Below are 24,018 nucleotides of genomic sequence, written 5' to 3' on the forward strand. Positions count from 1 at the left end.
ATCTGCTCTCTGATTGGCTCTTTGGTCTAATTGGAAATGAGGCAGAATTGATGAAAATACTAAAATGAAACTGACAGATAAACTCTTGTTTCTAGCAATTTTTAAAATTAGAGAAGCATAAAAATAATTTTGAAATCTCCCCAAACTAAAACCACAAAGCAAATCCATCTTTGTTCTTTAATATTTTTTTCCACTTGGTGAAGGAACAGAAATCTTTGGTCCCTAAACTGGGAATGAAAACATTTAATGAATCGTCCCTCAGCTTTTAAACCAGAAGTTTTGTTTGGTCTTATGAGCAAAAATTATTTTCCTATCAAATGATTTAATCTTTAGATAAAAATGTTTTGCTGCCCAGAGTTCATGGATTAGATCAGGTTTCTCCAGTTAGCTGAGATTGAAGATGCTTTCTGTGTATTAATAATAACTCCTGTATCCAGAATATAAGATGTTAATTTGTTTTTCACATAATACATGATTTCAAATGGATTTTTAATGGCGAAACTGATCCTCGTGTTAAATATTGTCTCTTATTGATGTTTTTATTTTTTCGTTACTTTGAGTTAAAATCACAGTAAAAACAAACTGGATTTTTATGAAGTCTGGATTACATAATAATGTGGTAAAATCTTGTCTGATCACACCATGATATTATTTTCCTATCAGATTATGGCCTCATTAATATCTGTTCAGAGATGTTCCTCAGGAATCAAAAACAGGATCTGTTGTTCTGTAATTTTAGTACCATCTTTCACCACCAGAGGGAGCTGTTGATAAGGAAATAAGCCATTCAGGCAACTTGTCAAGATGGCGAACAGGTAAACATACATTATTTATTTACTGATGTAACTTCTATGTTCATTGTACAAATAATTGTGCATTTGATTTATATATCAAATACACAGATAGAGCTCTAGTTAAGCTCAGTCTGTGTTAATTATTCTCCTTTCCTCTGCAGCTGCTCAGCATTATTCTCTGATTAAGCTAATCTGATCATCTTCCACCTTTTCACCACTATATAAAGTCCTTGATTTTTGTTCTTCTGAATTAGTTCCTGATGTGAAATAATACCATCATGTTCTTCTCTGACCCAGATTCAGAATAGTTTCATTTGCCTAAAGACACATTATGTACAGGTTGAGCAGCCAGTTTGATTTCTCATTCTTTAAACTAAAGTTTTTGCTCCTTATTAAAAACCTTCACTTGGCTCTCATCAAAACTGAACTTTGGTCCTGGTAAAACTTTATAAACCGCTGCTGTTGTTTGGTATGTTGAGAGTTGGATCAAATGCAAACAGGAACACAAATAATATTTAATGAGAAAACTGAAAACTTGTAGAACACAAGGAGAAAAGGACATGGAGCTCAGGCAGAGAAATAAGAGGAATCAGACAAAAACAATAAAAACCAGATAGTTTATGTAATGGGTTAAGAAATGACATTAAATGCAGGTGATTTAATCAGGATTATGAAGAGCTTTGAATGAAACCAAACAAGCAGGGAAGATGAATAATTAATCCAAGTGAAGCCATAAACTAAACCAAGAGAAAATTAACACTGATCTACAGAAACTAAATCTAAATACACAAAGACCAAAAGACAAGAATAAACTAAGAAACTAACCACAAAGGAATTAACTAATATGGAAAAACCTTAAAGACAATAATGAACACAAATAACTGTAGACAGCAAGAACATAGAAGCATAATTAAATAACTAAATCATCAAAACCCAAATAAAAATCCAAACCTGAACACCCAACCAATCACATAGAAACTCCCAATAATCAACACCTTCAAGAGCTTAAAGAGACACACCCCTTCATTATTCTGGGAATAGAATAAACATTAACTAGACCAACTAAATAGGAAACATTTTCTTTTCACAAAAGTTAGGAAACTGTACATTTAGTTTTTTATTAAAGCAAAAGAATGAGACGATTTCAGCTCTACTGTGTTTTGTTCTTTTTTAGTTTGTTTTATTTGAAATTTCTGTATTTAATTTGTAACATTTCTCAGGTGAAATAGAAAGTGAAATTGTTTCCATACTTATACAACATTTTATGACTGACATTTTATTACCTGGCCTTTGATCTGTTGCAGAGTAAAACTTTAGATTTCTGTTTGTTCTCTCTGTGAAGTCGTGTCAGTGAGTTTCAGGGATATGGCAGATTTGGACATGTAGGAAAATGGAGCTGTTTGTCGTGTTTCTGTTCCTTCTTTATGGTAAGATCTTTGTCGTCTTTCCAAGGTGAAATTTATGAAGCTGATCTTCATTTATTTCCCTTCTTCGCAGTCAGTAAAGTCATTACTTGCTGCCTTTCTCTGCTCCACTTACTTAAAAAAATGTAGAATCTGTTTTCAGCCAGACAAATCGATGTCAAGAGATCAGGCCTCATTCTGAACAATAAATCTACATTTTGATGCACCGTTACATTTGCATCTCAAACTTGCACTTCAAACTATTTTACATCCACATCAGCACAGTTGTGATATAACAGCTTAGTTGTACAATAGAAAGTTCACTATTTCTGGCATTTTCTTTTGATTTTCATTTCCAGAAACTCACCTGAGGGTAAAATGTGTTTTACAGAACCATAATGAAGGAGATTCATCAAACTGCCTTTTAAATTTAATCATGTTTATCTATAGACAACATTCACCCTGGAGGACTTTTGAAAACACCTTCAGTTTCCAGAGTCTGCAGCCAAATTGTCTAACATGCAGTGGATTTAATGTTATTTAGTGTCTAATAATTATTCTGATAGTTTTTCTGTTATGATCTCCTGGTGTTGGTTTTTTTCTGTTATGATAATTTGTGGTTTACAAGGTTTTGTAGTTTTTGTAGTTTACTTCCTTTGTGTCATTTAATTTTATTTTTCTTCCCTTCTCTGGATATTGATTCAGACTTGTCTTGTTTTTGCTTTGCCATCATTATGAGTTTTTTCTTTTGTTTTATTCCTTTTTGATTACATTTCTCTGCTTTTGGTCCTGCTACAAACTTTATTAATATTCATCTGTTCTGTTAAAAGTGTGGATCTCTGTTTTATTTCAGTTTGAAATAAATCATCCTGTAATGAGCAGACAGACCAATTTCTATAATTATCACCTGCACCATTATCAATTAGTTACATATATTTAACCAGTTTGTTGGTTGACTATCTGCTTATTTTTGGCTGTACATTATGTGATTCCATTGTGGACAATAACTCAGCAGTGACTTCAGACCAAATCTTCTCAAAGGATCAAGAGAAATGATTTTGTAATTTTTTTGCCCCCTTAATCTGACATGTAGAAAAGGTTCCCATGACAACAACAGAGTTTCTTTCCTGAAACTCTCCTTCTGGAACCAGAGTAACTTTATCAACTCAATCCTTTTTTTTCTTTGGTTATTAAAGTTTTTATTGTTTCAAAACACATACATATAAATACATAATCCCTCTCAACCCTCCTCACACCCTCACAAAACAAAAACCACAAACAAAGCAAGACAACCAGGTCAGCACATGTCAAATCAATGAAAGTTTCACAGATTAAATATCCTCAATGTTGGCAGAAACAACCACATTAAACAGAAGTAGTCACTCGTCAGTATTTTCCAAAGCAGCAGTTCATCAAAGGAGTTTATTTGTCTCAGTATTGCAGGAGAGGAAACAGTTCCAGGATTTACTGAAGTTTTCTCTCATTATTTATCTAGACCAGCATTTCTTCATATATTTCCACTATTTCCATCATTAAATCCAACCAGCTTTTAACATTCGGAACAGTTGAAGATGCCAAGGTCTGAGGATTTTTCTGGCAGCCGTGATCGTCCCACCTGCACCTCAGTGCTTTGGTTTTTTAATATATTGATATATTATGATCTTTAGATCATAATAATCAAACTTACAGAAGGTCTGAAATATTTCATTCTGTTTAATGAATCTATATTAGTGTCACTTTCTGAAACAAGAGACAAAATGTTATTTTTTCAATAAATTTACATTTTTTGAGATGCACCTGAATATAGTGTCACATTCGAGGTTAAATATATAGAATAAATACTTTTAAAAAATTATTCATTAGAGTTAATATGTTCACTTTTTCCTCATGTTTTGAAGAATAAATGCCAGAACAGTTGTCCTGGCATCTCCCCTCACACCCTCCAACCACTGAGTTAAAAACAGGATCAACTTATTTCTGCAGTGAGTCTTTAAATATCAGAGAAAAGTTAAAAGTTAACTGTTTCTTCATCAGAGCTGATTTTTCAGAGCCTCAATCATCTGTAAAACTGCTTCTGATTAACAATAATTACCTGAACTCCTCTGCTGATGCAGAGTCTGTATTTCCTACAGCCAGGCATCACAGCAACAAAATCACCCAGTTAACAAAATTATAATTTTTTCTCTTGAGTTTAAACAAATATTAGTCTAGAAACGTTATTTCCTGTTTGATCACATCTAATAAATACTTTTTCAAGGCGGTTTCAGGAAGATCCTGTAGAGTTGATCTCAGGTCAGGGTTTGGTAAACATCAGTGTGTGTGTGTGTGTGTGTGTGTGTGTGTGTGTGTGTGTGTGTGTGTGTGTGTGTGTGTGTGTGTGTGTGTGTGTGTGTGTGTGGTGTGTTGGACCTGCTGATCCGGTTTCTGACATTTTTTTTTATTTTCATTTCCAGAGAACTTATTATGAATCAAACCAGAAACTCACCTGAGGGCAAAAATGTGTTTTATAGAAACGAGAGTCATCAAACTGATCTTTGTCTCCTAAACTTCAACTGATTTATCTGTTAACATGACATTATTTTATATTCAGTGGATTTAAGTGTCCAATAAATATTCTATTTACTTGTTTCTATGCTGATAATTTATGGTTTGTTCCTTATTGTTTGTCTTTAAGGTCTTACTTTATAGTTTAATTTACTTTGTTTTACTTATTTCTTGTCTTCTGTAGATTCTGGTTAGACTCTCTTTAGTTTTTCTCTCAGTATTTAAGCTCCTTGGTCTCCGTTGTTCAGTTCTGGTTTCTTCCATCCTGATCGTCTCAGCTCCATGTCCTGTTCTTATGTCACCATTATAAGTTTCTTTGTTTTCATTATTATTACCTTTCAATTACATCTGGTCCTTCTACAAGCCTCCCCTTATTACATATTTATTTTGTTTTCTGTTAAAAGAGTGGATCATAATTATTTTTTTGTTTAAAATACAATCATCCTGTATTTAGGCAGGTAAACTACTACTGTCAGATGGATTATTATAATATAATTAAAACTTTGGTATATGTGCTAAATGAGATTCCACTCTAGACTACAGCAGTGACTTGAGGTCAAACCATGCCAGAACTGTTTTTACAAATATCTTCATCCATCAGCCCACATAGGAAGAAGCTGGAAGCAAAATGCACCTAAAAAAATTCACTTTAGTTCAGTTCAAATCAGTAAATCAATGGAGCACCAACATCTGTGTTGCCATAGATTTTCACTAGTTGATCTCACCATCATTTAATCTGTAATTCTTGTCCAGACTTGGTTTGTTTACGTACCAGCTGGTCTGATCCAACCCGGAACAATGAAAACTGGTTTTACTGGTAGATCTTAGATCAACAGCAGAGTGAACTTTCAGTTTGCTTTCAGTTTGTCCAGAGAAACTATTTCAGAGAGTTATAAAGAAATTATTTAGAAGACTTGGTGTTTTATATCGAGGAAGATGGAGCTTTTTGCTGTGTTTTTGTTCCTGCTATACGGTGAGATATTTTTCCTCTCTTCAAGCTTAAGTTTATTCAGCTGATCTTTATTTTTTTACCTTCTTCACGGTCAGTAAAATAATTACCAGGTACAACTAAGGCCACAGCAATGTTTTAAAATGTAGGTCCTTGATCTTTCTCATAAAAAAATGTGATTCTTTCAAGTTTATTGTGAAGTCATTTTCAGAATCAGCATAAAAATTATGGCAACTAAAGAGTTTCTTTACGGTAAATACATCATCCAGAGACATACAGCATCACTGTAGCATCATGTCCTTGCAGAAGCTTAATAACAAATAGTGTCAAAGTAAAATTTAAATCTCTACTGTAACAAGTTCTGGCACGGCTGATTGACAGTAGATTACAAACTGCCTCCCTGTGAGCTGAAAGCAACTGTTCATAGTGGAAACAGGAAACTGTTTAGTGGATCAGTCTGCCTCAGAGATGCACAAATGAATCTTTTTTGCTGTTTTTCTTCCCCCTCATTAGTAGATAATATTATTAATCCTGGTCTGCAGTTATCAGCAGCTCTGTGTAGCTCAGGTTTGTCTTGGGGTCACAGTTTCCTTTTGTCATGGTTACAACACTGGATTAGGATTACAGGAGCAATGTTAGAGTGGTTCTGCTCTGACAGACACTTTGTGTTAATGTTGTCCATGTTTACTCCACTTCAGCACCACCTACATGCAGGGCTCCACAGGGTTTCATTCTGGGGTCACTTTTATTTCCATTGGGTCTGTTATAAGGAAGCATCATATTTCTTTTGGTGGTTAAGCAAACCCAACTGCAGTGAGACTTCTGTGTGGTTTGATTGTGATGTGATTCTCTTCAGTGACACAACCTCTTTACATAATTACATAATAATAATCATAATTTTATATTCTGGCTTTTTCTGCTCCAGAATAATGATGCATGTCTCACATCGATGACATAAAAGTCACATAAAATGCAACATGACCGTTTTGACTGCAGATACTTTGAAAACAATCAGATATGTATCTGAATTAGTGTCACTCATTCAGATACAGTGTTGGATTGAGTGACTCAGATCAGATTTTTATGGGGGTGAAATAATAGGAACTGAGCCATTAAGACTGCCAGGAAAAAGCCACATATATGCAACATGTCAGTAAAAAAAGAGGATTTAAGTCGTATTTGCCTGCTGTGTGATCGTAGCCTGTCTTGGGCTCTGGTCTCTCTTTCATGTCTGCAGCTTGTTCAGATTGTTACAGCTCAACTCTTAACAAGAGCTCATAGGTTTGAAACTATTTAAAGTATATTCTGTGATTCTATCGGTTACAGAATATAGTTTAAAACCCTCTTAACCTTTAAATGCCCAAAGAAGAGTTGTATGCATGTTAGCCTGAACAAGTGCAGACATTCAGACCTGAAGCTGTTAATAACGGCTCTACTTCATGTGAAGTGGAGAGAAATTATAGTTGACTAAAAGTTTAATTCCAAAGATCTACATGTTGTTAGCAGGTGATTCTGTCCTCTCTGCCTCTTGCATCCTCAGTTATATATAGTATTATTCACATATGGAGAAATGCAGGATTATTGTAAATAATTAACTTGCTGAAATTGTGAAAATGATCCTTTTCTGTTTTTCAGTCTTCATAACACTGAAAAAGCACTTAGAAATACAGAGAACTGGGACACAGTTTGATCAATAGTAAATTAAATATTCAATAGACTGCATGTCTTTGGTTTAAATGTATTTATTTTAATAAACTGATTTAAAACTTGTCCTTTATTTGTCTTCCAGCCTCTCAGGATTCTTTGGCTGTGACAGTGGAGGTTCAGGAGGGGGAACCGTCTGTCGTTCTGCCCTGTCAGATCAGCCATAAATTACAAGACATTGTTACAGTGAAATGGAGTCGCTTTGATCTCAATCCCAACACTGTCCATCAACGGGACGAAGCAGACGACCTACAGGGACAAAATCAGGTTTTCAGAGGAAGAACTTCAATGATACCTGATGCTCTGGACTCTGGTGACTTCAGCCTCACTCTGAGAGAACCTCAACTTTTAGACAGCGGCATCTACATCTGCAGCATGACTGAGAATCAGGAGGAAACAGCTCTGTCTGGCGTTCAGCTGCATGTCAAAGGTCAGCTACCTTTCACACCTCCCAGTTATTAAAACCAGTTGTTTCCTGGTTTGTAATGTCTAATAAATGTCAGACGAAGTGTCAGACGAAGTTTCAAGATGGCGCCGGTGTGTGGCTGCTCGTCTGTCATTCTTACGTTTGTTGATGTTTATACTGTTTTTGACCTGTGTCATCTACGGAACTGAGTCTCTGCTGGTGTATGATCGCAACACACTACTAGACCTCCAACCTTTGGTCCAGGATATGGAGTTATTCGATGTTGCGGGCCAACAATCTTTGCCCCCGCTTCTGTCGGAGATTCCGAGCCACCTGTTCCGGGTTCCTGTGCTGCTTTCACGGAGGAGACGTCGTCGTCGTCGCGGTAGACGAAGCGGCCGGCTGGTGAAGCTGAAGTTTTACATGACGCACTGTTCTGCTTTTACTCGATCATCGCAAGGATCGTTTCTGGGCTCTCGGGTGCCTCAGCGTTTCTTGGATCCCGTTGATGTCTGCTTGGTGCCAGTGGTCGGCGTTGAAGTCCCTCTACACCGCCGCCCCTGCCTTTCCCGGCTCAACATGCGCCGACGGTGTCTCCAAAACCTGAGACCGCTGTGCCGGGTTTCCCGACCTGTCGAAGCCCAGGATCCAGTTCCTGTCAGGATTGGCCTGGTAAACGCCAGGTCGCTTGTGAATAAAACTTTTATTCTTCGGGACTTTTTTAGTCACCAAAACCTGGATTTTCTGTGTGTGACTGAGACGTGGCTGAGTGTTGGTGAGTCCAGTGCTCTATCTGAGCTTTTACCAGCGGATTGTTCTTATTTTAACTCACCACGGGCTTCGGGGAGAGGCGGAGGCACAGTGACTGTTTACAAACAGGACTACAAATGTAAGCAGTGTTTTCTACAGACATCATTCCCCAGCTTTGAGTTTACGTCTTTTGAGATGAGACACGTAAACCCAGTTTTCTGTGCTGTTGTTTACCGCCCCCCCAAATATAATAAGGATTTTATAAGCGACTTTTCTGATTTTTTATCTGGGATTTTAACTAATTACGAACATGTTCTTATTGTTGGAGACTTCAATATACACGTGTGTTGTCCTGATTAGCCTCTGGTAAAGGACTTTTTAAGCCTTCTGGACTCTTTTAACCTGGTACAGGCCGTATCCGGCCCCACACATGAACATGGACACACGCTGGACCTGGTCATTTCCTGTGGTCTGCCTGTGACTAACCTGGAAATCTGTGACTCTGTGTTCTCGGATCACCTGCCTGTTTTAGTCAGTGTCAGTTTGACACCTACTGCAGTTAAAACTCGCGCTGCTGTTCGGCGCTGTCGGATTATTAACCCTTCCACTGCCACTCATTTCTCTACTGCTTTTCTTCAACTCTGTGGATCATCTGACTTCCTCCACTTTGATACAGAAGAGCTCTGGTCCTGGTTCCATTCTTCCTGTCAAACCATCCTGGACTTGGTTGCTCCATTAAAAACCAGGAAGCCCAGGATTAAACCTGAGCCTTGGTTTAATGACAGAACTCGTGCTGCAAGGAAGGAATGTCGTCGTGTTGAACGCAGGTGGAAAAAGGATAAACTGCAGGTTACTCTTCAGATTTTAAAAGACTGTTGGCGTCTCTACCAGAGCACAGTTAAAGAGGCAAAAAGGGAATATTTGGCAAATATCATTTCCTCAAACAGTCATAACCCACGTGTTTTATTTAACACCATTGACTTTGTGCTTAATATTTCTCAGAATGCCTGTTTGGAAGCTTCTCCTGATGTGTGTGATGATTTTATGCGTTTCTTTATTGAAAAGGTTGGTAGTACCAGGGCTCTTATCACAGCTCCTGACTCTGACCCTTCAATTTCAGTCCCTTGCTCTGCTGCTTTCAATCAGTTTGAGCCTGTGACTGTCTCACTGTTAGAGGATGTGGTTGGCCACATTAAGCCATCAGGTTCCCCCCGGGATCCTGTGCCTCCACGACTTTTTAAAGATATTTTACCTAGCATAGGGCAGCCTGTTCTTGCAATTATAAATAGCAGTCTGTCCTCAGGTGTGGTCCCTGCTAGTTTTAAACATGCAGTAGTGCAGCCACTGCTTAAAAAACCTGGCCTTGATCCGACTGTTCTGGCTAATTATCGGCCTATTTCGAAGCTGCCTTTTCTTTCGAAGGTTTTAGAGAAAATTGTGTACTGTCAGCTGAAACAGTTTTTAGATGACAATGGCATTCTGGAGGTTTTTCAGTCAGGTTTTAAAACTCTTCATAGTACAGAATCTGCTTTGATTAGAGTTTTTAATGACGTCCTTCTTGCATGTGATTCTGGTAACCATGTTGTTCTGATTTTACTTGACCTAACTGCTGCCTTTGATACAGTAGACCACAACATTTTAATATCGCGATTACAGCATATTGTAGGTATTGGTGGCACTGTTCTTAAATGGTTTAGGTCTTACCTGGAGGAGAGAACATTTTCAGTGAAAATTAGTGGCTCTAAATCATCTGCTGCTTCAATGCCTTATGGTGTCCCACAGGGCTCAATTCTTGGCCCACTGCTTTTCTCTCTTTATTTACTGCCTCTGGGTTCTATCCTTAGGAAACATGGGATTTCTTTTCATTGTTACGCTGATGATTGTCAGATTTATTTGCCCATAAAGCAGCAGGATGTACATTCAATCAAACATCTCCTGGCATGTCTAGGAGATATTAAAGCTTGGTTGAACTTTTTAAACTTTAATGAAAACAAAACAGAGGTGATGGTGTTTGGACCCAGTGGCTCCTGTGAGTCCTCCTCTGTTGACCTGGGACCTATGAGGGTTATTTTAAGCCTGTTATTACAGATCTTGGTTTTAAGGTGGACAGTGATTTTAAATTGGACAGCCAAATCAGAGCCGTGGTTAAGTCCAGCTTTTATCATTTAAGGCGATTGGCGTCAGTGAAATCTTTCCTTTCCAGGCAGCATTTTGAAACAGTGATCCACGCTTTTATTTCAACTCGATTGGATTACTGTAACTCACTTTGTCTGGGAGTCAGTCAGGCGCTGCTCTCACGTCTGCAGCTAGTACAAAATGCTGCTGCACGACTTTTGACAGGAACTCGAAAGAGGGAGCATGTGACCCCTGTCCTGGCCTCACTTCACTGGCTGCCTGTATATTTTAGGATTCATTTTAAAATTCTTATGTTTGTTTTTAAATCATTGCATAATCTTGCCCCGGCTTACCTCTCTGAGCTTCTTCATCCCTACGTACCTTATCAGTCTCTCAGGTCAGCAAATCAGCTGCTCTTGGAGGTACCGAGAACAAAAAGGAAGCTCAGAGGGGACAGGGCTTTCTCTGTTATGGGCCCCAAATTATGGAACAACTTTCCTTTGCAGGTCAGAGAGGCCCCTTCTCTGTCCACTTTTAAAGTTCGTCTTAAAACCCATCTATTTTACTTGGCTTTCAACACCAGTGGGATCTAGTTTTAAATTGTATGTTTTTGTTTTTAAACTGTTTTTAATTACTTTTTATTATGTTGTGTTTTTAAATTGTACAGCACTTTGTATCAACTGTGGTTGTTTTAAAGTGCTTTATAAATAAAGTTGGTATGGTATGGTATGGTAAATAATCTTGGTTAAATATGGTCACTCAGCAACCACTGAGCTGATTTATGGTCAGGGTTTTGGCAAATAATTTTCATGAAATAAAAAACATATCCGAGTAAAAAATATGTTTTACAGAACAGTTATAAAGTCGAGTCATCAAGCTGACCGAACTATGTCTCCTAAAACATTTTATTTTTCTATAGATTTTTTCAGTTTTCAATAATTATTCAATGACAGATATTCTGTCCTGATAATCATCCTGTAGATGTCAGATAAACTAATTCAGCTGTCAGATTCTTCATCATCTATTAGTTAAATATCTCATCACTTCCTTATTTGTGGATTCAACTTATTTTGGCTGAAATGTATCAGATTCTACTGGTGGGAACTTATGGAGACATCAGCAGTAAAGATAACTGATATAAACTCCAGCTCCTCCCAATGACATTTATTTACAGTCCAATTAGATTATAGTTGTGATAGAAAACAAAGAAACCAGGTTTATCTAAGGATATCCAGCTAATGATATTAAGTTGTTGACTTCAGACTCATTTTGAGCAGAACCTGAACAGGGTGGAATAAAAGAGAAGAATATTGGATTTTACCATGTTGGGGAAAAAGCCTAAAGCAACACTGTAGGTAGGGAGCCCAGTCCTACCTAAGATACCTGGTAGTGTAGCTAGGCTTAGTGTGAAAGATTATATAAATTAGGTAATGGAGCTGTTCAACATCCAGCTTAGGACAGCAGAGCCTCTCTGTGCTGTTCAGTCTCCAGTGACCAGCATGTTGAAATAACCTGTTCAGGTTGACAAAGTGTGCCGTATTTTCCGCACCTAAAAACCTTCAATTTCCTCAAAAGCCGACAGTGCGCCTCATAATCCGGTGCGCCTTATATATGGACCAATATTGAGCCACAACAGGTCTAGCAACTACGGTAAGCAGCCACTGACTTCATTTTCCCCGAATAAGAAGAAGTGCGTGGTGCATGCTGGGATAGTTGTCAGAACGCTGGTTTGTTAATAAAGTTTGATAATACATTTAAAGCCAGGGGGGCCGAGGGGCGGGGGAAGAGAGACAGAGACTTTTTTTTCTAAAGAACTTTATTTAAATGACATTAGTATACATCAAAACAACACAATGAAGTATACAACACAGTACAACAGCCAAGCAACACAGCCAGGGGTGATTAGATAAGAACATGCAAAGATGTACATATTGAGATTGTCCTTTGAGCCTTTTCATTTGTAGAGTTTGTTACTGATTTGATATATAGTGAGAGACAGAGACTGCGGCGGCAGCGTGTCGGTTGGTCTGTGTTACCCAGAAAGCAGTTGGGCACAATATCACAACACCAACACCGTGAGTGAAACAATGACTCAGGCAGATTACTATTTAAAGTACTTGGAGACTACTTATTTATAAATGTAGATGTGTTATAAGAGTACGGATCAAATTCTTAAGAGTCTAGTCTATGTGCCTTATATATGAAAAAAGTTTTAAAATGGGCCATTCATTGAAGGTGCGCCTTATAGTGCGGAAAATACGGTAATCTCCACTCCAGTTGTACCAAATGTACTAACTGGAAGGGAATAAATTAAGAGTTTAATCAAAAAGAAACAGCATGGTTGTTGACCATCAGAGGTAGTCAAAAGGAATCCAGCAAATAATAATCAATATTAATGATGATAATATCACTCCAGTGCGTACAGTAAGCTGGGCTGGAAGGGAAATGTTCTGTTAGCGTTGACCATCATTTCCAAAGGGCTACATATTGTTATCTTATCTAGTGTTATTCACATAAGAATTGATGTGATGAATTTGTGAAAATGATCCTTTTTCTGGACTTCATTAACTGTCTGGAGTTTTTTCCTGTTGCTTTATAACACTGCAAAAAGTAGTAATATAGAGAACTGGGAGCCGGTTGGGTTATATGATTAACTGATTAAAAGAAAAAAGTTTCTAATGTTTAAATTTATTAATTTTGACATGCTGATTTAAAACATTTATTCTCTCTATTTGTCCTTCCAGCCTCTCAGGATTCTTTGGATGTGACTCTGGATGTTCATCAGGGGGATTCATCTGTTGTTCTGCCCTGCAAGAACAGCCAGTTATCAGAAGGGATTCTCATCGTGAAATGGAGTCGCTTTGACCTCAATCCCAACACTGTCCATGAACGGGGAGAAGGAGACGACCTACAAGCTCAAAATGTTCTCTTCAGTGGACGAACATCAATGAGGTCTGATGCTGTAGATGTTGGTGATTTCAGCCTCACTCTGAGAGAACCTCAACTTCTAGACAGCGGTGTCTACATCTGCAGCATTCGTCAGGAGACGGGAGAAAAAATGCTGACGGGCATTCAGCTGAATGTCAGAGGTCAGCTACCTTAGTGTATGCACACACACACGCACACACACACACACACACAGTATATATCCAAAGTATTGTGTAATCCACCATGTGGGTCATAATCAATAATTGAATTCAGATCATTCAATCACTTCTTTGGTTGCAGGTATAAAATCCAGCATGTAAACATTCAGGTTATAACCAACATTAGCAACAAGACGCTCTGAGAAGTTCAGTGGATTCTAAAGTGGCATCTTGACAGGATCTAATTCAGGTTCAATTCAGTTTTATATATTTATATATATTGTGTTTTCTACAAAAAAAATAAATAAATTCAGTCAAACATACATTCCGATTAATTCTGGATATTAAACAGTTCATTAAGTTCAGCTTATTATTCAAATTAGTTTAAACATTTTCTATCTAAGGAAACCCAGCAGATTACATCAAGTTACTGACAGGATGAATCCTGTGGAATGAGTCTGAGATATTCTCTCTATTAAATGTTTTACTTTAGTGATAAACTGAAAGAGACTAAGAATGACAGACAGCAATATGTACCGATGTTAAAAGATCAGCAATCTAAATGTTTACAACACAAGTCTGGATGTCCAGATATGAGTTTTGATATGGATGTTATGAACGACACATCATGATTTTCTTATGATTCTCCACTCTTGATGGTTTATGCTTCAGTTGTTTTATGTCTTCCTGAGATTGTGAGCTAAAGGGCTTTGCTGGACACCAGCATGATCACACAGGGTGAAACTGGTTGTATTCATCCTGAAGTGACATTAGAGATGTTTGCTGAATGTGTTGAGTCAGTTTTCACTCTATTATTGAGTGGTTTGCAGAAGTCTGGACTAAAGTCATGAGTCTTAGGATCGAGTCAGACTGGAGTCACAAATTATAAAACTGTGAAATTGACTTTCACACTAAAATCTCATGGCTGGACTTCAGTTTGAACTCTGATATCTTACAACAAGCAGAAGATTTGTTACAATGAAAACTCACCTAATGCATAACTGTGCATCCTCACTTTTTACCAATATATTTTCAACCTGTTATCAAGTTTTGTCAGGTTTGCTTTACTGTGTGATTCCCCACTTGAAAGGAATAGTCTCTACTATGAAACTTTTAACTGGTTGTCACTCAAAGAGCCTTCAATTTAGCTGATCCATCTTTATTTTTTATGATGGTCACCATGGTGATGTAGCCTTTAGGCCACATAGGTGAAAAACCTCAGAAGAAACAGAAACACATCTATTACATTCTGAAATTAACAAGATAAATAGTTTGTGAAATAATCAAATAGATTTCCAGCCCTTTAAACCAATTATTCCAAAAGTATGATAAATATTTTATAGTAAAATTCAACACCAATAAATAAATTTGCATATTTATGAACAGTTTGTTAAATATATATTTTGTCAAAATTCTATTCAACATTTATTCTTTTTCACTTTAAACAAGAAACACCAAGTGTATTTTTTTAAGTTGCTCCTTTGATTTCAATAATATTAAAAACTGCTCAGTACAACAATCAGAGTCCATGTTCTGTTCCAATCAGATTCAGGAAATGAGCAGCAGCATTGTGAGGCTTAGCGGCTGTCCTTCACAGTTTGTAGAAAACTTTTGCACATTTCTGATTTTACATGCTACCTGCACCGTTTGCTTCTCATCCTGTGGCACTTTTTCAAACAGGAGTGACAGATCAGTCACACCAACAGTACTGCACTCTGATTATAGGAGATTGAGTCCACCTAGTTCTCATCACTAACAATAAGAGAAGCTGCAGAAAGGTCAGCAGAGGAGAATGATTACCTGGCAGTTCACCAGAACAGTTATTACAACATGCATGCTGTATCTTCAGGTGTGATGCATCATAAACATATGTCATACTTTAGTAACTGTTAAAAATGTATTTATTTTCCACATGCAAATTTGTAAGATATAAATTGCCAGCTACAATGAAATATATTGTTCTTCAGATGATCCTCATTATTTTTGAGTGATCATTTACATATTTTTTTAATTAGTTAAATATTTATTAATTTGCAGCTTAACTCCTCATTATTCCAAATCTAACAAAATTGAAAAGAAAAATATACATTTTTGTTAGGAAAACCAATTGGTCAAAAACCTAGAGAGGTAACAATATCTAATTTTCATAACATACTTAAAGCTGCTGTAACTTTTATTTTAAAAAATTGTTTTTCTACATATTTGTTAAAACTGTCATCATGTCATGACAGTTTAAGACAGATAATCTGAAAAGATCACCTCCTCCACCTCCTCCCTGTGCTGCTGTCATCTGCAGAAATACACCACTCAGTCAAAAACAACCAAACAGAGCCAGGAGGAAGGTCTTGGCGCTGTCAATCAATCCCATGAACGCGCTGCTCAATCTGCTAATGGTGGAGGAACAATTTACTGTTACAGGAAAACAGTTTAACTCAGGGGTGTCAAACTCCAGTCCTGAAGGGCCACGGTCCTGCAGTTTTTATTTAATGAAAAGATTCACTGAAACATAACATGGTACCAGTTAACCTGTTGGTTCCTTTCAAGTTCTGCATCCAATCAGAACTCAAAATCCCAAATTGACTCCAGTCTGCATCCTGAACCTGAGAAGAATTAAAAATGAGACGGAAAACACAAACTGACTGACGGACATGTAACAGGTTAAGCAACTTGATTTGTATTTTAAGTTAGTTAAAAGTTTAGGACTCAACTCAAGACTGAAATGTCTTGATGTCAAACCCGACCTGAGACTATCATGTATTTACTTGGATGGAAAGAAAAAAGAAATTAGTCCAATATTTTCGTGAAGCTTCAGGTAAAACAGGTTACTGATTTTGAATACATGAGAACAGCTTTGGATAATAGATTCTCCTTGAATTCTATGCAGATTATTACTTCAAGTCAAGATGGTAAGTTTTTACCTCGAAACAACTGGAAGCTTCACTGCCATTAAACACACATTGATCATAGATTATAAATTACTTACGGAGTGTTTTGTCCTGAAAAGCCAATCAGACATTTAAGATTAGCTCTAAACAATTCTTACTTTATGATAAATACGTACATAAGAAAGTCATCAGGTCTATAAAGATTCTTATTTATTCAGTAGTTCAGCTTTTTTCCATCTGGCAGAAGATAAAATTTTCAGGTCTGAAAAAACTGCGATGAAAAACATTTTTAAATTTTTAGATGTAACTTTTTAAAGAAGGAAATAATGAAATATCTCAGTTTCTTTCCAGACATGAATATCTCTATGTATGTTTTTGTTTGGAATTATGTACTTTTCTGATTTATTGATGCTACGAGTTTTGTACATTTTAGGATTTCCATTTGTCTACATTTATAGTCAAAGTATTTTATTGTCAATCACATATATTAGAATAAAGATTACGTCTCTTGCCATCCCTTTAAGCTAAAAACTCAGCTGTCATACAATTAAACAGAAGGTTTTTAGAACCCATTAAAAAAACAAAGTTGGAGTTGCATTATAAAATATAACTTATCTTCATAACATTTTGTGTTATGAAGATGAAGAAATCATGACTCTCTTCCTCTCCCAGGTTTATCTGGGTTTTCACAGCCAAAATGCCCTGCAAGGTGGACAGTGAATTATCCAAACGTATTTTACCTTTTCTAGTCATGAGTGGATTTAATTTACTACATAAATTTTACTGAAAAATTATTTGTCTTTTGGATCAACACTTTAACTGAATTAGGTTCTTAAAATGTAACTATTTGGACAAAACTTTCTGACATGAGGCTTTTTACTTCAACTAAATGACTAAAAGGAAAGTAGAAAAGAGAAACAACATGTGACCAGCAGGGGGAGATTCTTTATGCACAAGATGCACCAGAACACAAACTGAATGCACAAGATTTTATTAACAATTTTCTTAAAACATTTCTCTTTTTAAAAACATGGCTTCAGGCCTAATACTCGGTCCCTGAACAAAAAGTTATGAGGTGAGGACAAATTCATTTATTAAAAAAGAAAATAAAGAAAAAAAAAAGAAAGCAAACACATTAGTAATTTCAATAATGCACAACAAATACAAAATGTAAAAGAAAAACACTTCAAGCAATGGAACAAATTGTTGTCGTCCAGTTTCAAATGCCTCAACAAGCCAGAGGAGTCAAGCCACACAGCCTGTCCAACAGCAACAGGTTAACAGGTTTAGTCGAGAGCAGCCAGGTAAAATAAATTAAAATCTAATAGGTAGCTTAGCCAGGAGTGGAAACACAGCCTGAACAGGAGGGAGCAGATCAGCAGGTCAGGACTAGTTGGAAGCTGCAACAACCTGCAGCTGCAGCCGCAGAGCAACGCTGCAGAAACACAGCAGGTGCAGCACCTAAAACCAACCATAATCCCAGCCATCGATTGCAAAAACACCACTTATGATCTCAGATAAAGATCAAGAACACAAGCCAACATTTAGCAGGGAAACAAAGACACACACACCTTGATTGATGCTTCACACACACCTTGATTGATGCTTCACACACACCTTGATTGATGCTTCACACACACCTTGATTGATGCTTCACACACACCTTGATTGATGCTTCACACACACCTTGATGCTTCACACACACCTTGATTGATGCTTCACACACCTTGATTGATGCTTCACACACACCTTGATTGATGCTTCACACACACCTTGATTGATGCTTCACACACACCTTGATTGATGCTTCACACACACCTTGATGCTTCACACACACCTTGATTGATGCTTCACACACCTTGATTGATGCTTCACACACACCTTGATTGATGCTTCACACACACCTTGATTGATGCTTCACACACACCTTGCAGTGCCTGCCCAACTATGAAGGTATCTGCCACCAATCAGCAATGAGCTTCTGACTGCATCTGGTGCTCAGAGTGGGGAGGGTGGAAAACCATCCACCACAAAAAGAAACAAATGATCTCAGAATAGAAAAATATCTAATCTCTAACTGGTCTTTGTTTTTCCATAGAGATTTTTCCAACTTGGGCCAGAATTTTCCTGGTTCTGCTGATTCTACTTCCTGTTTCTGGAGGCCTTTTATTTCATTTCCGACATTATTTCATGTCAGGTGAGTTCCTCTTACATCAGTACCAGTACTAATGTCTAACATGCTGAGGTTTTCTGAGTTTTCCTGAGACAGATTGTGAACATTTCAGACAATGAAGCCTGTATTGATACAGAAAGATGAAGGAAGCTTCATAGTCGTGGTTTCATTGTTTACGATTATGGATAAAATGCTGAGTTTTCCTGGTTTCTATGGTCAGGAGCTGAACCCACATGAACTCAATATACGTTTGTTGGTGAATGAGAATAGAAATAATCTACAAGTTTATAATAGGAAGTACTGCAGAACTACACAAAATGGTTGAATTATCCGTCTTGTTATGAAGATAAATAAATCATGGCGTTCCTCCTCCCATCAACAGTCTCCAGGTTCACCTGGTTTTTCTGAGCCAAAATGGAAAAATCCAGTGGGAAAACTTGTAAAAGTTTCCACAATCCTTTGATTTATGGCATTTTGTTTCACTATAACTATTATAACTATAATCCTGCTGATCTTAATCCTACTGTTGAAGACCAAAAATAACAGAAATTCTAAACGGATCAGGTTTTTGCCCCCAAATCAGAGTCTTTATTTTGAGTTTTGGCCGACACAGAGTCCCAATCTGATACTTAAAAAAATTCATTTAAAAAATAAAGAACAAAGAAACAGAATAAACAGAATAAACGTACATATATAGCCGATCCCTGACTGAGATTTAACACTCGATTCCGATTGAGTCTGAAATTACATAATGTCAAACAACATGGTAGATAAAACATTAAAACATTAAAGTTACACATAAATATTTTCATTGTTTTTTATTTTATTTTCTCTACCATTGCACATCATAAAATGATTTAAGCTGCTGCTGTTTCTGGCAAAAGAAAGACAAATGTCTGATTAGTTGACCTGCAGCTTCAGACCAGCAAACGTTTCTATGATTCACTGAATGATTTACGTCTGTAAGGTTGATGCACTGCAGCACAAAACCTTCAAATGCAATAATGATTAAATAATTACTAATAATTGAAAACTAGAATGTAAGACTTTTCTAACATCAACCTTAACCTTGTAGGGTCGATTCCATAAAAGGACAAACTGAAATTCCCAGATCCAGAGTTCTGATGAGTTTCTGTGTTTCCTGCTGAATATTCCTGCTGTTTCTCATCCACTAAACATAAATCAAACCCACATTACAGGATGATGATATGAAGTCATTGAAACTTTTCTCTGCTTTGGATCCATCAGTAACTGTTTTTATCTCCAGTTAGTTGGAAACAACAGTGATGCAGTTATCAGGTGGTTAAAAAGTACAAATATATTCATAACCATGTGGATGATAGTGAATCTTTTCTTCTGAGTCTTTGAGAGGAAGTTTAGATCACATGGATCCTCTGTCAGCATCTGGTCACTAAATCCTGAGCTCCACTTTGTGACTGAGGTGTTTTTCTCCTGGATTATCACTGAGGCTCCATCACTGTGAACATCAACATCATCAGTTCTGCTGCTGTCAGTGCAGCTCATCTGTTTGTTTCTCAGTCTACAGGGTGGAGGTGGATTCAGGAGAGGAGTCTGTTCTGCTGCCATTTAAAACTGCAGTCTGTCTGCCTGGAGGAGTCAGAGTGAGGTGGAGACACAACAATCGCAAAGTGGTCTACGTTAATGACGGGGACTTAGATTGGTATCAACACTGGCTTTATAAAGACAGAACAGAGATTAAAGAGAAATCAAAATTTGGAGACTTCAGTTTGACCCTGAAGAAACCAACAAGCAGAGACACAGGAACCTACAGCTGCACCGTCTACAAAGACTCATCAGATGAAATCCTGACCATGAAGCAGGTGCTGCTGAAGGTCAAAGGTCAGTACTGTAAATATAGGCTACATTTTATATCTGATAATATCTCCATTAAAGAATAATGAGGATAAATGTTATAGAAATATAATCTATAATAATAAAGAAAATGATGTAATAAATAATGGCAGGACTATTTACAATAGATGTTATGAAATAAAAGTACATTTCTGGGTTTTATTTAAAATTATTAACTATTTAAACTACCATCTTCCATCCTTTCATCCATCTGTTGTTCCTACCAACTTATCCATTCAGGATGACACTGAGGTTTTGGTTCCTAGAACCACTGGGTGAGGAGGGTTCAGAATAAACTGGTCACCAGTTCATCACAGGACAGGTGGAACCAGAATAATCTGTATAAAATGACTAAACTTTAATGTTTCACTTTAGTTTCTTATCAAAGGGATAAAATTATAAACATATACAAACAATTATTTATGTCTGTGGATTTATTTCAGTAACTTGTTATAAAACAGTAACTTCTCTTTAATCATATTCTAACTTTCTCCTCTCCTCCATCCAGCTGGTCCTGACTCTCTCATCATATCCATAGACTTTGGTTCAGGATTCAGTGGCTACGCCTTCAATGTTAAACCCAGACAGGAAGGAGGAGAGACCCAGATAAAGAGATGGAGTGATGGACTTGGACTAGACACCCCAAAGACTCCAACCTGCATCCTGTTTGATGAACATGGAGAATTTATGAAGTTTGGTTATGAAGCTAAAACAGCATTTAATAATATGAGAGGAGGAGAAGCTGAGAAACATTATTTCTTTGAGAACTTCAAGAGGTGGATCCGTCACATAGTAAGTAAAAGTAAAGAACTACAGAAAAATCTTCTTCTTTCTTGGATCCTATCATGTTTTCTATGAACACACCAGTCTTCTCATTTTGAAACTGTCACTATTTGAATTATCTAACATTTTAAATCTGACATGTAGATAGTGTTAAGGAAATAAATAAGTCTTACCTAAGGTGAAACACTGAGTCAATCAAGAATGAATCAAAATGCATTTTGATTATTATTTTATCAAGAAATTAACCAAAGAATAGGAGCAATGACTCCCCTCACTAGTCCAGGGAAGTGAAAAAAGATGAAAGTTCATCACTTTTAATATCCACCAGCCTCTAACAGAGATGGGAGAAAAAGAGAGAATCCCAGAGATGTGAAGTTTTAGTTTTTTCACATCTCTGATATTTGGACCTGCAGACTGAGACCTGATGGTTCAAACCCAGTTCAGAAATATCCTTTATTATGTGTTTCCAGCGAGCTGCTCCACATGAAGGATGCTTTATAGCTATGATTGATTGATTGATTGATTGATTGATTGATTGAAATAAAACAAAGTTTGACATAACAGTTCCTCCCTTTGGTCCTATGATGGATCACCTTAAACAAACTTTGTGTTTTCTGGAGATACATAACATATGAATATAAAAACTAACATAAAAAAATTCCAAAGCAAAAGAAAAAACAAACTTAAGTAAAATAAGTTCCTGTAGAAAAGGCCATTCCAACAAATGGACACACACTGATTGGTCTACAGGAAAACACTGAACTCCTAAGGACTCCTATTGGAACTAATATGACACTGAAAGTTAAGAAAACGACTAATGTCAGAATAAACTTAATGATTTTATAGTAAGTAGTTCCAACTATATTTCATTAACTCCATCAGGTAGTTCACAGCAGATTCAACCACCTGATGCTTCAACACTTTGATGCAAACAGAACAGAGACTGAAGAAGCTTCATCATCTTCCAGGAGATGATCAGGGAAAACCCAATGAAGCATTCCTGTCATCTTTAGACATGATATTCCAAATCATTCACTCCTATCCAACCTGCAATAACTGTCCAGTTTGAAACTGGTGTGACCGTGAAGGTGAACTTCCATCTCTGCATGACAACACATCTGTTGAACACACAAACCTCACCAATCTTGGTGGGAGCATCAAAGGTCAGCATCAGGTCAAGAGCAGGAGCTTGACTATAAACCCTGCTAGAAAAAATGATGTCAGTTCATTCAAATTAAGACAGCCTATAAATATTTTACCTAAGATTGAAAAGAAACACTTCTATGTTCAGTGTGCAGTTCCAATGAAAAACAACCAGGAAATAGAAATAAAATCCTTATTTTAAAAGAACAGTATTAAAAAAAACAGTGAACACAAGCAGTATTTTTTCCTTATTCAATTCAAACCCCCCATTTGTTTGTGTTTTTATTCACTAAACAATGTTCCTATCACTATTGTTATTAAAAATGATTTAACTTCAAACCCTTTAACAGGAATCTGAGCCTCACTTGTTTTCCTCCTGACATGGCAGCACTAAATGCAGAAACAAGGCTTTAATTTTTTCACTACCATTGAGACGAACATTCACTAGAAGAATGAATCCCTTTGAAGGAAAACTTCCCTGTGTTGTTTCTGAAAGGCTGACATGACAGAGAAAACCTTCATGCTTGACTGAAAAACTGAGTGAACAATTTACTGTCCATCTTTCCTCTGAAACAACTTTAGTTGCAAACCAAACAAACAAACTGCTTTTGTTCTTCCCCCTAATTTTTCTTTCTGAAGTGTTGAAAATTACATGAGCAACAATACTTCAGATTCTTAGTCTATTAAATTTTATTTGCACTAAATTAAGTACCTTTTCTGAAATAGTCTTTGTCATTTTAGATTATTAGGAAAATCATAGTAATAGGAAAACCATTTATTCTCAAAGACCAAGTTATATAGAGAGGTGAGGTTTAAAAAGTACAATTCTTCTTTTATCTACAGCTTCCTGCTTCCTAAGGCGTCTTTCTCTCAGGCTTCGTACAAAAATAAAACTCTCTGACCCTGAACCAAACCCGGTTTAAAGGAGTTTCACTAAGGGAGAAAAAAACCTCCCCAAAACCTTCGTTATCAGATTTGATTCTTCCCAGTAATTAATCCAGTTTGTTTCTTTTCCCATAACTTTCTCTTCTCAAACCCTGAACAGTTATCACTACAAAATCTCTACTGAATAATTTCATAACCATAAATTGTTGGAACAATCTTATCATTTCATAAATGCTTCAACAATCACCTTACAGATCCTTTAACCTCACAGTTATCAAGTTTAATAAAATCCATGTAAACTTTGAAATGACTTGAGGTTGAAGACATTTGACCTTTTTCTACACAAATGGAAAAGGCTGAACAAAAACAGCAAAAACTTTGCAGTAAATGAAATACTTGTTATAAAAGACTTTTGTTTTAGAACTATTTTGGCATTCATAAGTCAAATCTACATAAGTTTTGTAGAAAAATAGCTGTTTTCTTTTCAATTATAAACATCATCTATGTTACACTGCAAAACATTTGG

General features: G+C 36.7%; 1 protein-coding gene across 1 annotated transcript in view; it reads left to right on the forward strand.

The window, feature by feature from the left end:
* Positions 1-5,587: 5,587 nt before the first annotated feature.
* Positions 5,588-24,018, forward strand: part of LOC148160940 (heat shock 70 kDa protein 12A-like) — a 42,850-nt gene continuing 24,419 nt past the window's right edge. The window contains exons 1-6 of the mRNA XM_088002934.1: positions 5,588-5,714; positions 7,480-7,824; positions 13,410-13,754; positions 18,735-18,833; positions 20,349-20,669; positions 21,190-21,457. Coding sequence (XP_087859060.1) covers positions 5,678-5,714; positions 7,480-7,824; positions 13,410-13,754; positions 18,735-18,833; positions 20,349-20,669; positions 21,190-21,457 — 1,415 coding nt within the window. The 5' untranslated portion in view covers positions 5,588-5,677. The remainder of the gene's footprint in view (positions 5,715-7,479; positions 7,825-13,409; positions 13,755-18,734; positions 18,834-20,348; positions 20,670-21,189; positions 21,458-24,018) is intronic.

Source organism: Poecilia mexicana, unplaced genomic scaffold (genome assembly GCF_051168715.1).
Source record: "Poecilia mexicana isolate PSO_F unplaced genomic scaffold, ASM5116871v1 scaffold_2, whole genome shotgun sequence".
Lineage (NCBI taxonomy): Eukaryota > Metazoa > Chordata > Actinopteri > Cyprinodontiformes > Poeciliidae > Poecilia > Poecilia mexicana.